The 23,637-nt window shown below is 40.1% G+C and overlaps 2 protein-coding genes across 7 annotated transcripts in view; both read left to right on the top strand.

Annotated features, from left to right (window-relative positions):
- LOC137244052 (serine-rich adhesin for platelets) overlaps positions 1–23,637 on the top strand; it is a 403,539-nt gene that overhangs the window by 366,584 nt on the left and 13,318 nt on the right. The window lies entirely within an intron of this gene.
- Positions 9,963–11,036, top strand: LOC137246486 (uncharacterized). The gene has a single exon (XM_067777582.1). It carries the CDS (start codon positions 10,118–10,120, stop codon positions 10,841–10,843), a length of 726 nt encoding a protein of 241 aa, XP_067633683.1. The 5' UTR covers positions 9,963–10,117; the 3' UTR covers positions 10,844–11,036.

The following is a 23,637-nucleotide window of genomic DNA, read 5'->3' as shown; positions in this document are numbered from 1 at the left end:
CATGTTTCCTGCTTCGTCCATTGGCTGATAATGCCGTCATATAAGCGCAGTTTATATTGTTGACGTCTTCTTTGAAATTCATTGCAGTATTGATTTTTTGTTGTATTCGTAGAGCTTCCAGCGTCATTCGTGTTCGTTCTTTCCCCTCAACGTCTAATATTTTCGCGTTTTCGAAGTCCGCTGTGTGTCCTTTGTTGGTCAAATGTCCGCATAGTGCTGTTATTGTTTTTCTATTTTTGGCGTCTAGTCTATGTTCGTTTATTCGTACACTTAGCGATCGCTTCGTCGTTCCAATGTATATTCGATTGCAAGTTTCTCCTGCGCTCCCATTACATTTTATTTCGTATACCACATTATGTTGTTGTTCTTTGTCGATTTTGTCTTTTGTTTGTGTAAAGATTGTGTTCAAAGTTCGATTCGGTTTATGCGCAAATTTTATATTGTTGTTGCGTGTGATGCTATACAATGTTTTGTTGTCCGTTAATCCTGGTATGTAATTGACGCCTGCATATATTTGCTTTTCTTTTACATTCTTTTGTTCAGTGATGCTTTGCGCGCAGTTGGTTTGACTAATTGTTGTTGTTATCCATGCGTCTATTAATGTATTAGGGTAGCCATTCTTATATAAAATATTTTTAATTTTTTTAAAATTTGTGGTCATGAACTCCTGTTTACTTAAATTGTAGATTTTCTTTATAAAGCTTATGGCCGTGTTCTTTTTTTGCATCCATGGGTGATTTGAGTTTATTATTCTAGATGATAGATAAATAATACGGCTTTAGCATACCAATTAGTTTTTAGGGTTTGGTTCGATTTTATAACTTCGATATCTAGGAAGGGCAACTTGTTGTTTTTCTCTTTCTCTACTGTAAATTTTATTTTGGTATGTTGTTTATTTAGTGCTTTAAGTATTTCTTCCACGTCCTTAGTTTTAATTATAGCGAATATATCATCTACATATTTGTTTATGTATTTGATATATATGTCCTTTAATTTAAGCTCAGCAATGCTGTCGTCAATTATTTTGTCTAAGACTATATCAGCTACAGTGGGCGATAGAGGATTACCCATAGGCATGCCATACACCTGTTGGTAGAACGCACCATCATAGGTGAAATAGTTGTTATCCCTCAAGCAGAATTCGAGACAGGCTTGAAATTGTTTCTTCGATAATGTTGTGTGCATTTCTAGGTTACTGTTTCATGATCGTATTTATCGCTAGGTGAATTGGTATATTAGTAAAGAGGGATACCACGTCGAAAGATACTAGGATTTCATCTTCGGCAATTGTGATATCATTTAAGGTGCGCTTCAGTTGAAAAGAGTTTTGTATATTGAGACTATCCGAGATAATATGTTTCAGTGTTTTCCCTATGTATTTTGATAATACGAAACATAGCACACTTACTGATGATGATATAGGTCTAAGTGGGATGTTATCTTTGTGTATTTTTGTTAAGCCGTATAGTTTTTTTTTTTTTTGTATAGTCTTGGGGCTGTGGCTGTAGTACAAGTTAATTGCTTTTTTAAATACAGACTAATATTCTTTTGTTTGTATATCTCGTTTATAATATTATTGTTTTTCCTTAATAATTGTTGCGTTGGATCCGTCCGCATTGTTTTGTATGTTTGTCTGTCTTGCAATAATTGTTCCATTTTGTTTTTGTAATCCACCTTGTACATCATGACCGTTTTATTACCTTTATCCGCGTTTGTAATGATAGTTATGTCTTTGTGCTTCTTGATGAACTGTCTAGTGCCCTCAACAAATTTCAGTATCATTTTTTCTTTCGGGTTATTGCGTATCTTGTTTTTAAATGTATTAATTTTTGTTGCCACATTGCATCTAAGTGCATCGTTTTCTCTGTCATCTCCTATTTCTTGAATACCTTGTTCCAGGTCTGCAATCAAGTGAATAGGAGAAAATGTTTTCTTTGATATTGGCAGTGCAAACTTTTTCCCCATTGATAACTACGAACGGCTCTCTGGGGGTACAATTATATCCGTTTCATTCACAAACCAGTCCTCATTATATCTGAATCCAAAGGTATCAAAACTTTTTGTCACGTGCGTTCGTATTTTGAGTTTAAATGTTGTTCTGTAGCAGTGTTTATTTTCTTGGTAAATTGTATTTGGTTTTCAAAACTAAGTTTAAGTCCTGTCCGTCGAATCTCTTTTTAAGATCCTCCCTAATATGATTCATACTGTTGCTAGCAATTTTGATTTGAATGTTCGCTTCCTTTATTTCGAGGTTGAGGATTTTGTGTATAAATTGTTGCTGTATTTTTTCCATTTCTTTTCTTGTTTTGTCCAATTTGAATCCATGTATAATATTGTTTGTCTTACCCTTTAGATGTGATGGCGTTATCCCGTAGTCTTTACATTGTGGTAGAAATTTAAGCCGTTGTTGTTGCTTTGCGAGTTTCTTGTTGTTCTTGCTGTACTGCTTGATGATGTAGGTGGTGTCGTCGTCATATTTGTACCTCATGTGTTGAAAGAAGTGTTTCATTTTGATTGTTTTTTAAGCGTGTTTCGGTTTAGCTCTCCGTGTTTTTTGAATTATGACACTATTGAAGTAAATGGGCGATATATGTATATGGCTGATATAGGCCTACTGGGGAACCGAGCACATAAAACTAACTTCGGTAGCGCGCCAACGGGGACCTTCCGGGTGGTTCAATTCAATTTCAAGTAATTTCACCATAATTCTATGTCAATTTCATTTGATTTTACATAATTTTTATATTTTTTTAAGGAGTTCCATACCAAAACGTTATAATTACATGTGAAAAGTTTGTAGGAAATTTAAGAAAATACAATCAAAAAGTACAACGTCTTAGATCAAATTCAAAATTTTAATGAAAAATTTAAGTAAGTTAGACCAGTTGATATATTTCCAACACTTGATGCATAGACTGAGTTGAAAAAAATACAAGTTGGTCGAATTTTGACCACAGGCGATACTAGTAAGAATTAATGCACATATTTTCCTTATAGCAGGACTGTAAAAATGGATCAGGTCGGTTAAAGACCACGCCCACTTTTATATAAAAAGAATGTTTAAGAATGTGGGAGACTAGAATAATAAGATGTATCTTATCTAAAAATACTTTTGTATCAATTAAATTTCACTTACCAAGTTTTATTGTAAGAGGAGATTGGGAGAAATTTTTTAATGGGCCACGCCCCTTTTCCGATCAAGCATTACACAACAGTTTTAGAGCCTCAAAAAAATAAATCCCTTGTGACAAAATTATAAAAAGTAATTTATCTGAAATTAACTGTACAATTGAAACTCGCGCTGAGTATATAATGTTCGGTTACAAAGTGTCTAAGCACTTACTTGTTTTTTTTTCCTCATTTTCGCCACTAATATGTATCTATAAAAAGATTTAATATAGTACATGCAAAAGAAAGCAAATAAATGATAGAGCACACAAAAATGTGCAAAAAAGAATGAAAAGTCGACGCGCATGCGCTGTCCAGTCACCACAATAATGTGTTGCAAGTTATGGCACCACACGAAGGCTGTTCGTTGCAAATGGGGAGGTTGGATATATTAAACATACATACATAGATATGCTAGTAGTATTAACACCGTCTGCTTGTCTAGCTGGCATTTGATACACATTAACACATATTATGTACTAGGGCACCACCCTATAATGTAAATTACTTATTGTAAATTCTGGGTAAATGAGTTTGAAATGATTCCTGTCTAAATGAATGCAGGTTAGTCAACTAATTCAAAGGATGTTTACTGCAGATGGAAAATAACTGTAAATTTCCAAAAATTATTGCAAAAATTTCCAAAAATTATTGCAATAAAATTTCGAACGTTGATTGCTCGGCCAAAAGAACATGTAGAATTTTTTCGAATATGCAGTCTTGTAGCCCGTTTAATTTTAGTATAATAATGTGCTAAACTTTAAATTCGTAGGAAGTCTCGCTGATTATTGACAATTTTTTTCTGGATCCAAGCGCACTTAGACCCTTTTGGCTCCAAAAATTGTTGCAATAAAATTTCGAACGTTGATTGCTCGGCCAAAAGAACATGCAGAATTTTTTCAAGTATGCAGTTTTGTAGCACGTTTAATTTTAGTATAATGAAGTGCTAAACTTAAGTTCGTAGGAAGTCTCGCTGATTTTTGGCAATTTTTTTTCTGTATCCAAGCGCACTTAGACCCTTTTGGCTCCAAAAATTGTTGCAATAAAATTTCGAACGTTGATTGCTCGGCCAAAATAACAAATTTTCGCGAATTTGGCATACATTAGGCATAGTGACATTATATTAAGTATTTACAGAAAATATACAACATAAAATACAACATACATGTAAGCCTGCTTTTACATTAGTCAAGTATTGAACCCAAGTCTGCGGCACAGACGAGAGAGGGGAGAGGCTTCTTCACCTCTTTCAATTCAGTGAGACTTCCTACGAACCTAAGTTTAGCACTTTATTATACTAAAATTAAACGGGCTACAAAACTGCATACTTGAAAAAATTCTGCATGTTCTTTTGGCAGAGCAACTAAATTTTATTGCTTGGAGGAGCGCACTTAGATCCTTTTGGCTCCAATCATTAATGCCAATAAAATTTAGTACGTTTTTGGCCTAGCAAATATATGGGCACTAAAATGTCCAAAATGGCTTGGATCGCATTGTCAACAAATATGGGTATAACTCAATTTTAAAAAAAATTTCACTTAGATCCTTTTGGTTCTGAGCCCTTCAATTTGTTATAACGTCAAATTTATATGTAACTTTTCATCTTAGATACGGTTGCACTGGTCGCTCCCTGAGTTCCTTACATTGACTGAATGTACGCAAAGTGTTGGTAGTAGTTGTTTGACGACAAAACTGAAACACCCTAGAAACTAAAATCATTCTAGGACCTTTACTACTTGCTGTCCCCCATTTTTAGTGTTAAGAGCAACTTGGTTGGTCAGAGGTCTTCAGTCCTGCACATGATCTTCGACATAGCCTGTGCCCAGCCTAACTCCTTTCCTGCTTGGTCGATCATGAGCAACTCTTTCATTCTTTTTATTCCGCCCATTCTGGTTGGCGAGATCACTCGCTTTTTCATTGCCATCTGTTATGAATGATTATTGCCTTAATTGCTGTTGGCAGTCAATATAAAATTTTACGCGGTTGTTGTTTAAGCTATAGTGTATTTACTACTTTTTTATTACGGGCACTACTTCCCCCTGAAAGACACTACAACCGCAGAGCCTACCATATCTATTAGTTTGGAACCACTGGAGTATATATGTTTATAGCTTCGTCCCGCATATACGCCCCTGGCGGCAACCTTTCACCTCTATCTTGGCTCTTAGATCCCAACGAAGTACAAGTACGGGATCCAGTAATCGTTTTTTGATGGTGCTGTACTACTATGACCGTATGGTTTCAAGCAGCCAAGCTGGCCTGGAGGCTTTGTGTGTCGTTGCATTTGTTATCACCAAGGCTGGACGCACTTCGATGAAATGAGGAGTATCCTTGATAGCCCATTTAGTGACATTTTGAAAGGCCCGGCAATTTCATCTATCCCAAAAGATATTCAATCCCAAGTAACCTCGCCACATAACATTCACATTGCGCAATAAACTCGAGTTAATGGCCCCATTTGGAGTTTAGCAGTACTGGTAAACTCTAAAATGGATCATAACCTAGAGTTTATCGCGCAATGTGAATGCTATACAAGAGCGGTCATCTGAATGCGACATTTGCCATTAGATATCTCATTGCTAATTTACCACTTGGTATAAAAGAGTTGAACCACTTGAACCGGACCGGTTCGTGGGCTCAGAGTTACGCTTCTATTTCCCAGGTGATCCAATTCTAGAAAATTGTAAGTTCTGAAAGTGGAAGAATACACCTCACACCTTCCCCTTTTTTTCTATCCTCCACATTTAGTCTGGCTGAGCTCAACTGACTTTAACTCAACGAAATTTCTTAACTTACATCTCAAATACCAGCTTATACTTCAAATCGATTGCCATTATGATTATGCAAGTTTAGTTAGTTAAGTAATCCGTTGCATACACCGTCGGTAACATTTTAATTTGTGGCGCTATGTTTTGATTACTTTGCGCAAACTTACATACATACATATTTGCATAAACAATTGAACATAGCAATGTTGTTGTTGATTTATCCCTATCATTTTCTGTTTGCGGTTGGTCATGATCGATAAGTTAACGCTATTTAAATATCTTTGTTTTTGGTAGGGGGCCAGGGAATTTACGAGCAACTGAAAAGAAATGGAAAGAACAGAGAAAGAAAAAAACCAAATTTTAAAAAATTACATGAAGGTAATGATAATATAAGGTATGTCATGATAATGATGATGCTGATGATAATTATATCTAGTAATGATGGTTACGATGCTGGCAGCACTTAGGCAAGGTAAAAGAGATACTGCTAACAGCTTATAAAGCAATTGGCCAGTCGCTCATGCGCTATTCCTCTCTGATATGGGCGCCTAACTTCAAAGAAACAAACTGTAAGAAGCTGCAGGTCTGCTAAAATACCGCGATCAGAACTGCCAAGGCATATCTCCTTATGATACCTAAACAATTTACCCAATGAAGCGAAAATAGTCATCGTAAAGCGGCGTAATGATATGCTGAACATATAGTTTCTATTAAACTATCAGAAATAAGAAAGCCCTCAATCTTAGGTTAGGTCCATGAGGAGATTGAATGAGTCCGTAGTGTTACCAGAAGTTTGTTCTAACGACCGAACTGAAAAACCCTATCAAAAACCTGGACCTATGGTATAAAATAACTCCGTCCTCTTAGCAAATACTAGAAGTTTCCTAGGACTTAAGCCACTTGCTGCTTCCAGATCTGACAGCTGTATCACTCCTAATAGCTGGAGTCTTAGCCTGACAAGCGCAGGGCACGAGCACAGAACGTGCTCGATCGTTTCCTCCTCCAACCCGAACTTACTACATCTGTTATCACTGACCAAGCCTAATCTAAAGGCATGTGACGCCAGACGGCAGTGTCAAGTCAGAATACCCGTCATGAGTCTACAGTCCTCTCTTTTTAATGATAGAAGCAACTTTGTTAGTCTAAGGTTGTAAGACCTATACATAATCTTCGACACTACAGTCCCGTGCTTGATCCCGCGCCTTTCCCGCTTGGTTGATCATGTGCCCTCAGCCTTATTCACACTAGTTTCAGAGTTGAATATCCAAGTCTTGCAATAAAATAAAGCAGACTTCCCATGGAGTAGGTCACTTCACCTCAACTTCGATCTGTATGTTGTAATACTTAACCAGAATCAAGCTCGACATCTGCAACCTATGTACGTATGTATGTATATTTTGCATGTCATTGGCCCCACAAGACACCTCCATATTTTAAATGGCAATGTGGCACTAACGCCTATCTATGGTCAATTTGGACTTCCGTTAGTTAGAAGATTTCAATGACAATTCATGAATGATATTCTTATTCTTCTAGCGATAAGAAGACTACCTGAGTAGTTTTTGACGTGTACAGATCCCGTGCGTTCCGGAAAATAGCACCATTAAGATACTAGTCCCACCATCTCGGGAACGAATTGATATGACCACGTTCAACTTCTATATCATACAATCCCCTGTTGTTGTTGTAGCGATAAAGGCACCCCAAGAATTGCCAACAAGGAATGTGCAACAGTAGAAGGAAAGAGAGAAGACATCCCTTAATAATCTAATACGTTAGCGGGTCCATACTGTAATGGCTTCCGGATGTTGAACTCCTTTAGTTGTAAATCTCCTTTTGCGACTGTTATTTGAATCACGGCCTCCGTGGTGTCGGGCTAGTGTGCTTACCTACCATACCAAAAGTTCCAAAGGCCTGACAAAAGTGTTTGAAAAATGAGTTCGCCCTGGCAGTGGTTCAAGAGCATTTCTGCCATGAAAAATTTACAATAAAAACGCAGTTGTCTTAGAGATCTTAGCTGTCCCTATTTACATGTATTTGATTTTCTTTTCGGACGCGTTCACTCAGCCAGTAGCCCTATACCATAGGTGATATGTAAACATTGAGTTGCTGCAATATAGATTTTTTGCAAAAGTAGCCTGCAGATGGCCCACGTTTTAGCATTATTGAAGGCAACTTGTCAAGCAATCCAGCCCTTTGTTAGTCAAGGATTTCTCTATAAATCTAACGAATGAAGAGGGTGTCTACAAAGGGTGCAATAAGATAGTTGGCGGATAAGAAGCCGACTACCTATCACGATTTAATTGCCTGAATTTCTCCACTTTTGGCCGCAGTGTTAACAAGCACCCTTCTACGGCCCAAGGGTTCGGCGATCAAACAAGTCCTAGTAAGTTTACAATAGGGGTCGATGGCTAATACACGTCCAAAAACGTCGGGAGAGGTGTCAAAAGACGAGCTTTGTGTGTTTTAGTAATCCGAAGGCGGAAATAAAAAAATTACTATTTTAAAAGATATTTACGAGAAACCGAAAAATTACCACGGATCGCTACGAAGGTAGTATTTTTGCGCAGACCACCTTTTTGTGTTGGAGTCCCGGGCAAGGCAACAACAAATATTTCGAAAGAGTTTTTTTTTTCAATTAGAAAAGGATCGCCCCTCTTCAGTGGTTTACGAAACACTCCGAGTGTATTTCTGCCATAAAAAGCTTCTCGGTGAAAACTCATCTGCATTGCAGTTGCCATTCGAAGTCAGCATAAAACAAGTAGGTCTCGTCCCTCCAATTTCTAGGAAAAACTAAAAAGGAGCAGGAACAAATTGGAAGAGAAGTTCGGGCCAAATCTTTTCGGATATACATAAATCGCCCCAGGTTAGGCTAGGTTGAACTGTCCAGTCTATAAAAACCTCACATAGACTGAATGTGTCCAAAGTGTTACCAGAACTTTTTTGACGACTAAACGGAAAACCCCCAACGAGGTACCAGGACTCATGTTTTAAATAACTTTGTCCTCTTGGCAAATACTGAGAAGTATTCTAGGATCTAACTTAATAGCTGCCTCGAGATCTGGCAACTCTGCCGCACGTATGTAGTAGCTGGAGCCTTGGCCTCGCGAGCGCAGGACCCAAACGCACAATGTATTAAGCCTTTTCTTCCTCGCACTTCCTACATAAGCATGTGACGCCAAAAGGCAGTGCCCAGCTATTATGTCCGTCGTTAGCCTGACGACTTCTCTCTTTAGAGATATAAGCAACTTTGTGAGTCTAATGTTGTGGGATTTGCGTATGATCCTAGAAAATGTTCAGCCCGCGCTTCTGTCCATGCCCTTCTTGCTTAACGGATCATATGCAACTCCTGTCTTATTTTGATTTCTCCAAACGGGTTGAGACGTCTACCGTTCATGGAGTACTGCACCCTTATTCGCCAACTCATTGGCCTTTTCGTTACCTTCTATAATTTTATGACCACGAACCCAGTATAGGTGTATGGTCCGGCCTGAAAGTTTGTCTAATACTTCTTTGCTTTCCCGGATACTTTTTGATGAAGTACTGTGTGAGATTATTACTTTGGTCGCCACCTGACTACCAACATATGCATGTTTGTATTGACGCGACTGAAGCGTAAACACGAACGATACTGCAGTGATCTGGCGGTTGGTGGATCGACTTATTTCTACATCTACACAGTAAGCAGTTGAGCCGCCACCTTCCGTTTATTTAGAACCATCGGTATAACCGTGCGTAGTATTTTCCGCCATTTCCGCACCCTTGCGCCAACCCTCCGGCTCTATTGTGCAGTCTTAAGCCTTGTTGCAGTGGCAGGATGTACAGAATGGCATGCAATGCTGCTGTCGGGGTAGTTTTTAGGGCTCCCGTTAGGCTTATCATTAATGCATACCACCTTTGGATCGTGCCAAGTATTTTTTTTTTAGATGTTGAACTGCTTGTATTTGGTGGAAATTAATTTTATTTTATGTTTCCCTACTCATGCCCTTTTATACTCTACAAAAAATTTTTAAGAAGGAAAAGTAACCCAAATTTTTAAGTAATGAAAACAGCACGAAATTTTACAATAATTCAAAAATTCTGAACTAATATTTTCTTGTTCAATAAATTAAAACTTTTTTGGCATCTATCTAAATTCTTTAATCCGTTAAAACCTGTGTCGCAAAAATTCGTGTGTAAAAATGGCATTGCAAAATATCGTTCGCATATCTGCGCTAACCGGCTCACAAATAGCCAAACCAGTTGTCCTCCGCCAACCAATAAGACTTACGAGCACGAAAGGTGGCTGTTATATACCGAAGTCAAAAACAAAAGCTCCAAAAAAAATTAAACCCGCACGTGATTGTACGATGTACAAAGTTCCTATATGTAGCGAAGAGGTGCTCAAGGCTAAAAGTAAAACAAAACCCTGTGAGGAAAAAGTGAAACCAGCAGATGTTCCACCAGAATGTTGTCCCAATCCCTGTATTGATATGCTACCTCGTTTTGATGATTTATACTATGCTCCGTCTGATAAAAACCGGAAATATCAAATAACCTGGTGTGAATTTGGTGAACTGCAAACATTAAATTGGCCCATCTGTTGCTATCAAGAATTTGATGTACCTAAACCAGAACGGCGCAAAATCGTACGAAAGAATATAGCCCAATCCGAAATGTGTGAAATGGCAAGGCAATGTCCTAACAATGTTCATCCGCAATGTGCAAAAATCGTATGGCCTGGTTGTCGTACAAAGAGATGTGAATTTAAATGCAGAATATTTCGAGAAAAAGATGATTGTAAAAAACCTTGTACGCCATATCCGAGTTTTTCGGAATGTAAAAAACTACCGCCTAGACCAATGCGGCCCATCGAGTGCGACTGTCTAAAAGTGAAAGATTTTTGCATTAAGGAAGTGACCAAATAAAAATACGAATTACAGTACATAAACTAAATATGAGAAAATCATTTTCAAGGCAAATACATATATTTTAAGTATAATTTTTGTGAAAGTTTTATTGAACGTAAATTAATCTTTTGTTAAAAATCGCCTTTGGTTACTTATAATTTTAGGCTTTTGTCTATTAATAAAAAAATAGTAAAATTTCATGTTTTTTCAAAACCAATATACCCGTGTTTATTATGGGTTAGGTCATGACGAAGTAACCAGGTGAAGTAAGCCTTCAATTGTCTTGCTCTAAATTCTTGTTTGTTCTGTCGTTTCACCAGTGTTGTCCCCGAAGTCCCCGAAAAATGTGCTTTTTGCATTTTTCAGGAGTAAAATATGCCACTTAGTACTTTTTTCACATAAACTATTAGGTTCATATCGATGGTCCTTTACTGGATTTAATTACAGAGATTCATCATCATGCGTATCCCACTGTCGCTTACCCGATTCTCTACCAGGAAAATACCTAGCATCTCTGCTTGGAAGATACTAGCTGAGTTTGGAGAAAACCTCGCACCAACACCGCAGGCTGTTTTGAACCCGTCAGTGTAAAGTGAAGTTACGTCCTCTTTGTAGACTTTGTCGCCTGACAAATCCGTTCTTGAGGGAAAACTTACCTTGAAATTCTTGTGAAGCTCAATGTGGATGGTATGTAACATGTTGTCACATCCACGATGGGGAACATTCTTAGGCTACCGTTGTGGCCGTACAGCTTTTCGTTTCAACGTCTAGCCTCCATAATACGGATGGCTGAGCTAGTTGCTGACCGGAGTATGTGGATGTACTACTTGTCCGGCGCTGCCAACCACACCTTTGGCTTCGTACGCTAGGATAGGTCATATGACCGCTGTGTAGAGCCACATAATGAGATATGGCTACTTTTCTGTAGCGCGAGCGAAGTCCGCCCTCCGGAAATCAGATATTAAAAATGCTTAAATATTTTTTTTTTTTTAATAAATTTTTGGATTTATGGCTTTTGTTGTTCTTGCTGTTGTTGTTATAACACTGACAGGCAAATTGTAATTATAAAAACTATTTTCAATTAACAACTAAGATCGAAGTTATGGGAAGCAGCCGTGTGAGCTGAGAGCACCGTGGCTGCTACGAAGGGAAGGGAAGGACACAGGACACCCTTGATCGAGAAAAGCAAAGGAGCCACGAAAGTTTTGAAGAAGCAGCGGCAGCGTACCCACCATTTTGAAGGTGAAATGAGTTGGATACCGTTTCTTAGCAAGAGACCATGGAGCAATTCAGATTCAAAGGTCTGCTCCGAATATGAAAATTTTTGACAGTTACGCAACAAATTAAATGAGTTATAGTGAGACGGCAGCCCTTGGTCCGTCACCCTCAACCTCTTTCTCAACTAAGTGGCGTTCTCCCCCGTCCTTTGCTATTGTGTTTATTACCATAACATTTGCTTTTATTCGCTTTAGTATGCCCATACCAGCGCAAAGCTTTTATAATCCATCAATAACAACAATAACCTTAAGTCCTCTGTTAACGCCGGCTCTGAAAGAGAATATAGACTCCTTAACCATAATATATGGGAATTTTGTCCATGTGATACCCTTCAGTTTAAAGCTAAAAGGGTTTCCGTTTTTAGTACTGATGCAATTCTTTATTCTGGAGTCTGTCAATGAATACCTTGCATAAACCGGATGAGCCAATTAGGTATCCAAGAATTGCATATGTTATAAAATTATTCCGTTCTCCACGAAAATATTAGCTATGTAGAAGTTTTCTAGGATACAACCTAATGAGTGCCTCAAAATCTGACGAATCTGCCGCCCCTAGTAGTAGAAGCCTTGAACTTGTGAGTGCAGAGCTCGAACATAGAACATGCTGGGCCGTGTATTCTTGCAGGCCACATATCCAACATCTACCTTTACTGACGACACCTAAAAAATATGCGACGCTAGAAAGCAGTGCCCTGCTGGCACGCTCATCAAGGGCCTCAAATCTTTTTGCTTAAAGATATGAGCAACTTTGTAAGCCTGATTTCGTAAGACTTGCACACATAAAAATTCGTCTGTCCCGCGCTTCAATTCAAGAAAGCGTTGCTGGACTGATCATATGCAACTGCCGTCTCCTTTTAATTTGTTCCAAACGGATTAGGTCGTCTATCGTATATTCATGGAGTGGTGCACTTTGACCTTTTATTGCCTTATGACGGGGCACCCATTATTTCTTTCCAAGGGATGTTTTCGAGAACTTCAATTAAAAAGTTCGAAATTTTCATATATGTACATATTTCCGATTTTTTTCTAAAACCTTTCGGATATTGGTTCCCATAGTTTTAGTTCAGACTTCCAAACACTGGTTGCCACCGTGGTGCGGTGGTAGCGTGCTCCGCCTACCACACCGAAGGTCTTGGGTTCAACTCCCGGGCAAAGTAATATCAAAATTTAGAAAAAATCTTTTTTAATTAGAATAAAGCTTTGCTAAGCGGGGTCGTCCCTCGGAAGTGATTAGAAAAAGGCTCCGAGTGTATTTCTGCCATGAAAAAATTCTCAGTGAAAACTCTTATGTCTTGAAGATGCCGTTCGGAGTTGGCGTAAAGCGCGAATTTATAGGAAAATCTAAAAGGAGCACGACACAAATTGCAAGAAAAGCTTGGCATTAAATCTCTTCGGAGGATATAGCGCCTTGAATTTATTTATTTCAAACTTTATAGATTTTGTTTTTAAGATATCGAAAATTAAAAAACATAAAACTATAATGAAATTTTACAAAAACTGACACTGCTATTTTTCTGTTCGCTGCTGTATCTAATCTAGGTAAGTGTTACCCTTCCAAAAGAGTGACTGCACAATAATTAGGGGAATACCTTCAAACAATTACTTTTTTATTGAAACACAGTCAATTGAAGCGTATTGAACTTCACCTATTCACAATATGAAAATTCAGTTCTTATTCAATGAGATAGTAAATCCATTTAACGGAGTCTGAAATAAAAGTTGAGGTCTTTAACCTGGCTCCGAAATCAAGTTCGAGCAGCATAAGGGTTCTAGGAAAATGGAAAAAACAATAGAAAACTACAACTCATCACTACCTAAACAAAAGACTTTAGAAAGAAAGTAACACGTGATAAACGCATCGAAATCGATCAGCCATCATAAATGCAGTAAATACGCTTTGGTTCATTAAGGCAACTCACTGGAGACTCTGGTCTGAAGTATAGGAAAATGCGAAGATACCCTTTAAGAAATCTGCGCTCGAATGTTCGTCGATAGCAGCTAAAATAGTGAGACCAACGATGAACTCATGCCGAGGGTCCGAAATTTTTTTAAAAAGAGCGAGTTCGAATAAAATGATCACTTTCTTTCATACATTCTTAATATTTCTTTCACGCGTTTCGTTCCTTCCTCTAATGTTTGTTATCATCTTCAGGGGTAATGAGCATTTTTATTTGCTTAAGCATTTTTAAATGTTCTTCTTAACAATCCTGTATGGGACAAAAAAATCCCTTGATTTTTGCGAAAACTGTGAGGTACATATATCTGATTTTCAGCTTATCTGTAACTCAGCGTAAGCCGCCATTTGTATCCAAAGTCATTTTTTCTCGTGTGGACCAAAATTCATATGATAAAAGACAGTCGGCAGTAAAAACGGGATTTATATTAAGAGTGAATAAAACGGAGTAAAAGCGGGACTTTTTCCGTTAAAATGAAGGCAGATCGATTCATATTATAAAACGGGGATTTATCGTTTCTTTTTCATAAGAGGAAGACACACTAGATCAGGCACTCCCAGACCACCCTCGATCGCACTGTAGTTGAACTCAAGGCCTTGATAGCCGCTTGGCTATCAGAATAGATGTTAAATTCCCTAACCGTAGTAGCACTGGATAGCATTTCATCCAAGACATCCTTAATCGCAGCAACTTCCGCTTGGAATACACTGCAGTGATCAGCCAACTTAAACTTGCAGCTTACATTTAGCTCTTGACAAAATACCCCCCCCCCCCCCCCCCAACCTTTCCGACCAAATTCTACTCATCCGTGAACAAGTTAACCGGTCCCCTGCCCCAGATAATTCCTCTTCCCCACTCCTCTCTCGGGGGAATGATTGGGGTGAAGGTTGTATATGAAGCAGTTATCGTCAATTTCAGGATTAGTTCGCGATCAATTTTAGATTACTTCGAAACCAGTTTAGAACTGTTATGGGATAAATTCGTGAATATTTTCGGAATCATTCCCCGACTAACAATTTGGAACAATTTCGAATTCACTTCAGGATTATTTACGATATCATTTCTGGACAGATTCTGGATCATTTCGAGACTATTTCGAGCTCATTTAGGGATAACTATCATTTCAAGATCGGTTTATTCTAAAATAATAATTTAAATTGTCCCGAAAGAGTCTCGAAACTATTCTGAAGTTTTCGGATTGATACCTAAAATAATGGCAGTGATCCTGTAAAAGTCCTAAAATGGTTTAGATATAGTATCTAAATAATCCAGATGTTTTTTCAAAATGATACTTAAAATAATCCTGAGGTGAGCGCAAACTAGTTCCAAAGTGGTCCAGAGTACTCTTGAAATAATTCCCAAAATAATATTGAGGTGATCCTTTACCAGTCCTAATCTATCTTCTATATATATAAAAATGAATTGCTGTTCGTTAGTCTCGCTAAAACTCGAGAACGGCTGAACGGATTTATCTTATCTTGGTCTTGAATTATTCGTGGAGGTCTAGGGAAGGTTTAAAAGGTGAGAAAAATTCGAATACTTGCCGGGAAAATACTCAAAACAGCATATTTCTATTTCCCATACAAACGTTTTCTAAATAAAATGGAGAGTCAATTTCTAATTTATTACCCCTGCATAAAGTTCAAATTCGCGTGCGGGTTGGAGGATCTAATATCGCGTTCTGAAACTCGACAAAAGTGAAAGTGAATCGCGAACGCGACAAAATTGCATAGTCTCAAATCTAATATATATATGTACATATCTAATATATAAAATTCTTCTGTCACGGTTTTAGAGGCTGAACTCCTCCGAAACGGCTGAACCGATTCTCATGAAATTTTATGAGCATATTGGGTAGGTCTGAGAATCGGCCAACGCCTACCTTTTTTTTCGCTACGTGCCTACGATCTTGAGAGCAAAACGTGGACCCGGGTACCCCAAGAATGTGTTTATACAATATGGATATCAAACTAAAGCTGTTGATGAGCGCTATAGTACAGGGTAATTTTCATACCCCTGGGTGACTAGGGTCTCGAGATATAGTCCAAAACGTGGACCCGGATACCGCTAGAATGTGTTTATACAATATGGATATCAAATGAAAGCTGTTGATGAGTGCTATAGTACAGGATAATTTTCATACAACTGGGAGGCTATGGTCTATATTTATAGCCCAAAACGTGGACCCGGATACACCTAGAATGTGTTTTTACATTATGGGTATCAAATTGAAGCTGTTGATGTATGCTTTAGTACAGAGTAAGTTTTACACCGCTGGGTGACTACGGTCTCGAGATATAGGCCAAAACATGGACCCGGATACACCTAGAACGTGTGTTCATATTATGGGTATCAAATTGAAGCTGTTGATGTGTGCCATAATACAGAGTAAGTTTTACGCCGCTGGGTGACTAGGGTCTTGAGATATAGGCCGGATACACCTAGAATGTTTTTTTATATTATGGGTATCAAATTGAAGCTGTTGATGTGTGCTATAATACAGAGTAAGTTTTAAGCCGCTAAGTGACTAGGGTCTCGAGATATAGGTCAAAACAATATGGATATCAAATACCCCTAGAATGTGTGTGTATTATGGATATCAAATGAAAGCTGTTGCTGAGAGCTCTAAAGTTCATTGTGATATTCGATTTAGTCGCATCAACTAGGCAAAACTGATAAATATGCATGCGAAGCCGAAATAAAGACAAGAATTAATAATACCCACATACCTATTTACATACATCCTATTCGATTTTCCTGAAATTTCATATATAAATTTGCCTATATTAGTATTTACGATGTTTTTTCCGGGAAGTATACCAGAGGCGGATTGGGACTGGGATTAGGACTAGGACTGGGACTGAGACTGAGACTCGAGGCGGGACTGGGATTGAGACTCGGAATGGGACTGGAACAAAATACATACCACCCTCTGGGACTGGCAATAAGAGATGAAGAAGAAGGAGAAAACCTTGAGAGAAGAGAAAAGAGAGAAGTAGACTGAAAAAGAGATAGAATGAGACGAAGATGGAGATGACGGAGGGAGGAGTGAATAAAAAGATTAGCAAAAAGTGTAGAGGGGTAGGGCAGATAGGCCAAATTTAGGGCAGAACAACGTCTGCCGCGTCTACTAGTCTATATATATAAAAAGAAGTGTACATTTTGATTGTCACTCCATAACTCGAGAACGGATAGAAAGATTGCCATGAAATTTTTAGGAAAGATACAGGAGGGAGAGGTGATGGCTAGTTGATTTTGAAATCCCAAATCGGTTTAGCCATTCTTGAGTTATGATTTTTTTTTAGAAAAAATTCAAAATTTGAAAAAATAAGTCCGGTTTTCCTTCCTGACGCTATAACTCCAGAACGCACGAACCGATTTCCACGGTTTTGCATTCGTTGGAAAGGTCTCGGGCTCCATAAGGTTTATAGCGAAAATTCAGGATCGACGCACAGGGTCTCGAGATATAGGCCAAAACGTGGACCCGGGTACCCCTAGGATGTGTTTATAGAATATGGATATCAAATGAAAGCTGTTGATGAGTGCTTTAGTAGGGGGTAATTTTCATACCCCTGGGTGACTAGGGTCTCGAGATATAGGCCAAAGCGTGGACCCGGGTACCCCTAGAATGTGTTTATAGCATATGGATAGCAAATGAAAGCTGTTGATGAGTGCTTTAGTAGATTGTAATTTTCATACCCCTGGGTGACTAGTGTCTCGAGATATAGGCCAAAACGTGGGCCCGTGAACGCCCAGATAGTGTTTTTACATTATGGGTATCAAATTGCAGCTGTTGATGAGTGATTTAGTACAGGATAGTTTTCATACCTATTGGTGACTAGGGTCTCGAGATATAGGCCAAAACGTGGAACCGGATACACCTGGAATGTGTTTTTACATTATGGGTATCAAATTGAAGCTGTTGCTGTATGCTTTAGTACAGAGTAAGTCTTACACCGCTGGGTGACTAGGGTCTCGAGATATAGGCCAAAACGTGGAGCCGGATACACCTAGGATGTGTTTTTACATTATGGGTTTCAAATTGAAGCTGTTGCTGTATGCTTTAATACAGAGTAAGTCTTATACCGCTGGGTGACTAGGGTCTCGAGATATAGGCCAAAACATGGACCCGGATACCCCTAGAATGTGTGAGTATTATGGATATCAAATGAAAGCTGTTGCTGAGAGCTTTCAAGTAATTTTCATTGTGATATTCGATTTAGTCGCATCAACCTGGCAAAACTGATAAATATGCATTCGAAGCCGAAATAAAGACATGAGTTAATAATACCCACATACCTATTTACATACGTCTTATTCGATTTGCCTGAAATTTGGTATATAAATTTGCTTATATTAATATTTACGACGCTTTTTTCCGGGAGGTAAACCAGAGACGGACTGGGACTGGGATTAGGTCTAGGACTGTACTGAGACTGAGACTCGGAGCGGGACTGGGACTGGAAAAAATACATAACACCTTCTGGGACTGGTAATAAGATATGAAGGAGAATGAGAAAAACTTGAGGGAATAAAAAAGAGAGAAGGAGACTGAGAAAGACATAGAATGAAACGAAGATGGAGATAGATGAAGCGAAAAATACGGAGGGAGGAGTGAATACAAAGATTAGGAAAAAGTGTAGAGGGGCGAGGGCAGAGTTAGACGGAAAAACTTATTAAAATGTATGCAGATAGACCAAATTCAGGGCAGAACAACGTCTGGCGAGTCTGCTAGTTTATTATAAAATAGTCTCGAAATGATCCTCAAATATTTCCAAAATTGTTAAAAATTGGGAATCAATTTCACAAATTTCGAATAGAATCCTAAAGTCCCCACATAGTCTTTTCTGTCCCACAGTATTTCCTATTCCATCCTTTGTGTGAAATCCGCTTCCTATTGGGTATTCCCACACATTAACAATATCATCGCCGTCAATATCATTTTAGTCTTCACCATTGTATATGATGCATTAAAGAGAATCGGATACTGACGTTGATTGCATAGTTGATGATGGTACGAGTGGTGTCAGGGAATACACATTGACAGCCAAATACAAGCATTATTATAAAATTAGCAGAATTATTTCCATACGGAAGGAACTACATAGATGTAACGGTTTTTATGTGAATGTATTACTGCGATCCAAACAACGCAGACCCAACTCACTATTAGTTGAGGGAGGCAGTCTAGCGAGGCCTTATCTACTTTGATTGAGTTTGGTTGGCAAGGCAAGTGTTAAGTCTTCAACGATTGACTTGCAGCATTTACCTTAAACAAACGAATCAAGAAGGTTGGGTATGCAATCGGGCGTATTGATAAATCAATGCCACAGTTTATACGAGCTTAGGTAGCTGCAGAGGCAACCAATTGAACACTGTGGCGACGGCTGACATTGACAGTGTCAACAACGGGTAGTCATCGACTGCTGCAGGGTTTGTCTACAAGATTTGTGTGTTAGCACAGAGCACACACGCTTAAACAAATAAAAATGCCCATTCATCAAACAATATAAATATGCATATTCTTGCAACATCAGCATTTTATTTGTGTTTTTTTTTTTTTTTTTTTTTGTTTACATGTTTCCCAGCAGGAAAATCTCAAGAAACCTTATTACTATAGTGTGTGTTGTGTGTAACTTGTTGATGACTCTAGTTTTAGGAAGATGGACGAAATTTTACATCCTTTAGGGTTTAATCGGATGGACTCCCTTAGCACAGTCTGGAGCATTGTAATGGTTTCTATATGCAACAGTAAAACCTTTAAGGAGGCTGTAACGTAGCGTTACAATAACGTAACCCCCCTTTATTTCCTTATTCACTTAAACCTGAACCTCCCTGTACTTATTTTTCTATAGCATAGCCACCTAAACCTCCTTGTACTTATGCTTGTATAGCATAGTCAACAACCACTGATAGCAAACCAATGAAAAGCACAATAATGGTATGTTGACTTCTCAACCAGTTTGCGGCACCACCCATATAAACAGCGAATTTGCATTTTTGCAATTCAGTTCTCGCAGGTGAGCCAGCGGGAGTGGTTGTCTTTTTAAAGACAAAATTGCCACTCCGGCTAGCCAGCTGAGTGGAGGGGGCGCTGTCATGGCGCGGGTCACCCTTAACCCAAGTAAGGACGAGCGGGGCGGATGCCTTTGTGATATTGCCACCCGTCGCCCCCTGGGTGTTGAGCGGCCCGACGCCTTAATGACTATATAACCCCCTCCCCCTCAGCTCTGGCCACGGCTAGTTGAGTGGAAGGGGCGCCGTCATGGCGCGGGTCACCCTTCACCCAGGTAAGGACGAGCGGGGCGGATGCCTTTGTGCTATTGCCACCCGTCGCCCCCCTGGGTGTGGAGCGGCCCGACGCCTTAATGACTATATAACCCCCTCCCCCTCAGCTCTGGCCACGGCTAGTTGAGTGGAAGGGGCGCCGTCATGGCGCGGGTCACCCTTCACCCGGGTAAGGACGAGCGGGGCGGATGCCTTTGTGCTATTGCCACCCGTCGCCCCCCGGGTGTTGAGCGGCCCGACGCCTTAATGACTATACCGCCCTCCCCCTCAACTCTGGTTTCGGCCGTGAACCGATGCGTGCGCATAAGGGGATACCGCTGTGCCGTTAGGGTGCACTTCCCCTCCGCGCACGGATCGACCCACGGTGTATCGGCTGGTACAGCCCCGTCCCTCTTACGCACCTTCTATTAGCGTGCAACTAGGGAGGCGGGGGTGTCCAGCGGTGAAACCAGCACTAACGAGCCCTCGCAGTCTCATCCCCAGGTGACCGACCGGCCTACTATCGATTCTGCCGAAGACTGCCGATACCGTCAACCGACCCCGCCCGGAACGAGCCGCCACTGGCCAGGCAAACACCATCGCTAGCCTACTTCCCCTCTCTCCCCGGCCCTGGTACGCGCTCCGTAGCCCACCGCCGCTGCCGTCGCATCGTCGCCCCTCTGGTGCCGCCGCTGCTTCCATCCCGCCGGTGCTACGCCGACCGTTGGCCGTCCGCCATACTACTGCTGTGCCCATTCCGCCTTGCTGGTGCCGCCGCTGCCCCACTAACCGTTGACCGTTCGCCATCCTACCGCCGTCACGCCGCTGCTACGCCGACCGTTGGCCGTCCGCCATACTGCCGTGCCCATCCCGCCTTGCTGATGGCGCCGCTGCCCCACTAACCGTTGGCCGTTCGCCATCCTACCGCCGTTAAGCCGCTGCATACGTCACGCCGCTGCTACGACGACCGTTGGCCGTTTGCCATCCTACCACCGTTAAGCCGCTGCATCCGTCACGCCGCTGCTACGACGACCGTTGGCCGTCTGCCATCCTACCGCCGTTAAGCCGCTGCATCCGTCCCGCCGCTGCTACGCCGACCGTTGGTCGTTCGCCGTCCTACCGCCGTTAAGCTGCTGCATCCGTCACGCCGCTGCCACGACGACCGTTGGCCGTCTGCCATCCTACCGCCGTTAAGCCGCTGCATCCGTCCCGCCGCTGCTACACTAGCCACTGGCCGCTTGCCATCCTACCGCCGTTAAGCCGCTGCTTTCGTACCACCGTACGAGTCCGTCCGTTACCCGACCGTTCAACCGCCCTACCGAACCTCCTCTACTCCAACGACCGTTAGCCGCCGCTCCACCCCTTCGCCATCTTGCGACGGAAAGCTGCTGTCCGCCTAATATCTCCAGCCGTGTGTGCGTGTGTTCGTAAAACATAAATATCGTGTATTTATTCAGTAGGGGTTTGTGGGACCTTTACTCGACTCTGGATTGACTGAGCGTTACCCCAGCCTTAGACAAAACCCACCTCATAAAGCATTGTTCTTTGACTGCCGGTAGGCCATTCCTTTTTATTGAATGGTTTGTTTGATGAAAGGAGTCGAGTTTTATATTACCGTTAGCACTTCTTGTTGCTTATACATCCGCAACACTTCCCTTTTCTATGCATTTCTACATCCATTTTCCTTAAAAGATGTTTGGATTTGTTTCCTTGAACTACAATAGGATTTGTAATATGCCACAATCGTCTATATCTGTACTCGTGGGCAGCCGTATTGTGGTTATAGCGTTCTCGCCTTACACATCGAAACCCCTGATCTAAGTCCCAGAGAAAGCAACACCAAAGTACTTAAGAAAACGTTCTTCTTAGCACGACAAAAACTGGAGGAGAAGCTTCGCCAAAATCTCTCTGGCACATCGCGCCAAGTATTTCTTTATAACAGTTCCCTTCTTTTGAATAAAGCTTGACATCACTTTCTCATAAGATTTTCCTAAAGGGGTGACTATGGGATTATCCTAGTGCAATGAATGCTTGCTTGTATGATATACATTTGCCTAAAACAGACCTTTCTCCCTGCTTGCCTACTCACGATATTCTCTTAATTCATTGTTGATGTTGAACAGATGAGCTGTCGTTATTTTGGTCTGTTTTCGTTTTCTTGTCGCTAGTAGGTTGTGCTGGCTATGCACTTCCCTGCTATACTAAATACTCGCATACACACACACAGTTAACCCAGCAAACATTTGCATACCGATTTTAGTTGAGGAGTGACAAAAGCTGAATTGCAATTAACGCTGATCCAAATCCCGTTAAAAATTTAACATCCAAATGCAACACAACGTTGTAATCCTGTTATTTCTCTGAATCAATGTTCGTGTTCCAATGAAACTTGATCCAGATACGGATAGAGATTTAACATACAAATGCAACAACAATGTGACCCATATGCAGCAATTTCGTTTAAATAAATTATACCAGTTCCTAGTTTGGTGATTTTGTTTAAATTAATAAAAAGTTATTTTAATAAATTAATTAAACTAAAAATACAGGAGTCGGCTCTAGTAAACAAGAAGCATCTTCACATGAGCTAAGTGCTCCCAACTCTGATAGAACCGGTACGTGGCGGTCCAATGAAATTAGATCATGATCCAAAACTGGAACGCCGGAGTGCTACATAAATACATGGGAAATATATGGAAAATATTAATTGCATAAAATGGAGAGGCATGCTTATATATTGGCAAATAACAGTATCATCCGAGTCCTATATAATGAGACTAGTTGAAGAATCACTTTGCTGATTTTGATGTTTCTAAATGGCATAAGATGGCACTTTTTTGCGGTTCCGCTAAAATCTTCTTAAAGTTAGGAGTAGGGTAACTATTTTTCTTATTCCTAACCCGGAGCTTTAAACATGCGATTATGAAGTTTGACTTCGAGTGCATTAGGTTTAGGGACTTATAAAAGGTTCTTGACTTTGTCTATTTTATGCATCATGAAAAGTGGTCGTCAACTGGTTTGTCAGAGAGCATTTCTCCATTTCACTGCGGGGTGTGGTGAAAAAAACGACAACACAAAATTGAAAAAAAGTAATTTTTTCGAGTCGATTTACTGTCGAGCTTTTGACGTTCCAACACCAACTGCTTTATAATTTTAATAGAAGGTCAAAAAATCATCCAGTAAATCGACTCGTCTAAAAAATCCTAAAAGCTAATCGAAAAATTTTCAATTGTAAATTTTAAAAGATATCTCAGCGAAACTAGTTAACATGTTAGAGTTTGGTTGATCTTTGTGACACTAATATTTTATTTTT

The sequence above is a fragment of the Eurosta solidaginis genome, chromosome 3, assembly GCF_040869045.1.
Source record: "Eurosta solidaginis isolate ZX-2024a chromosome 3, ASM4086904v1, whole genome shotgun sequence".
NCBI classification, from domain to species: Eukaryota; Metazoa; Arthropoda; class Insecta; order Diptera; family Tephritidae; genus Eurosta; species Eurosta solidaginis.
The sequence above is the reverse complement of the archived record's forward strand: the minus strand, read 5'-3'. Positions and strand labels throughout refer to the sequence as shown.

Coding starts and splice junctions, on each gene's coding strand:
- LOC137246486 (XM_067777582.1), top strand. CDS start 10,118: ATGGCATTGCAAAATATCGTTCGCATATCTGCGCTAACCGGCTCACAA.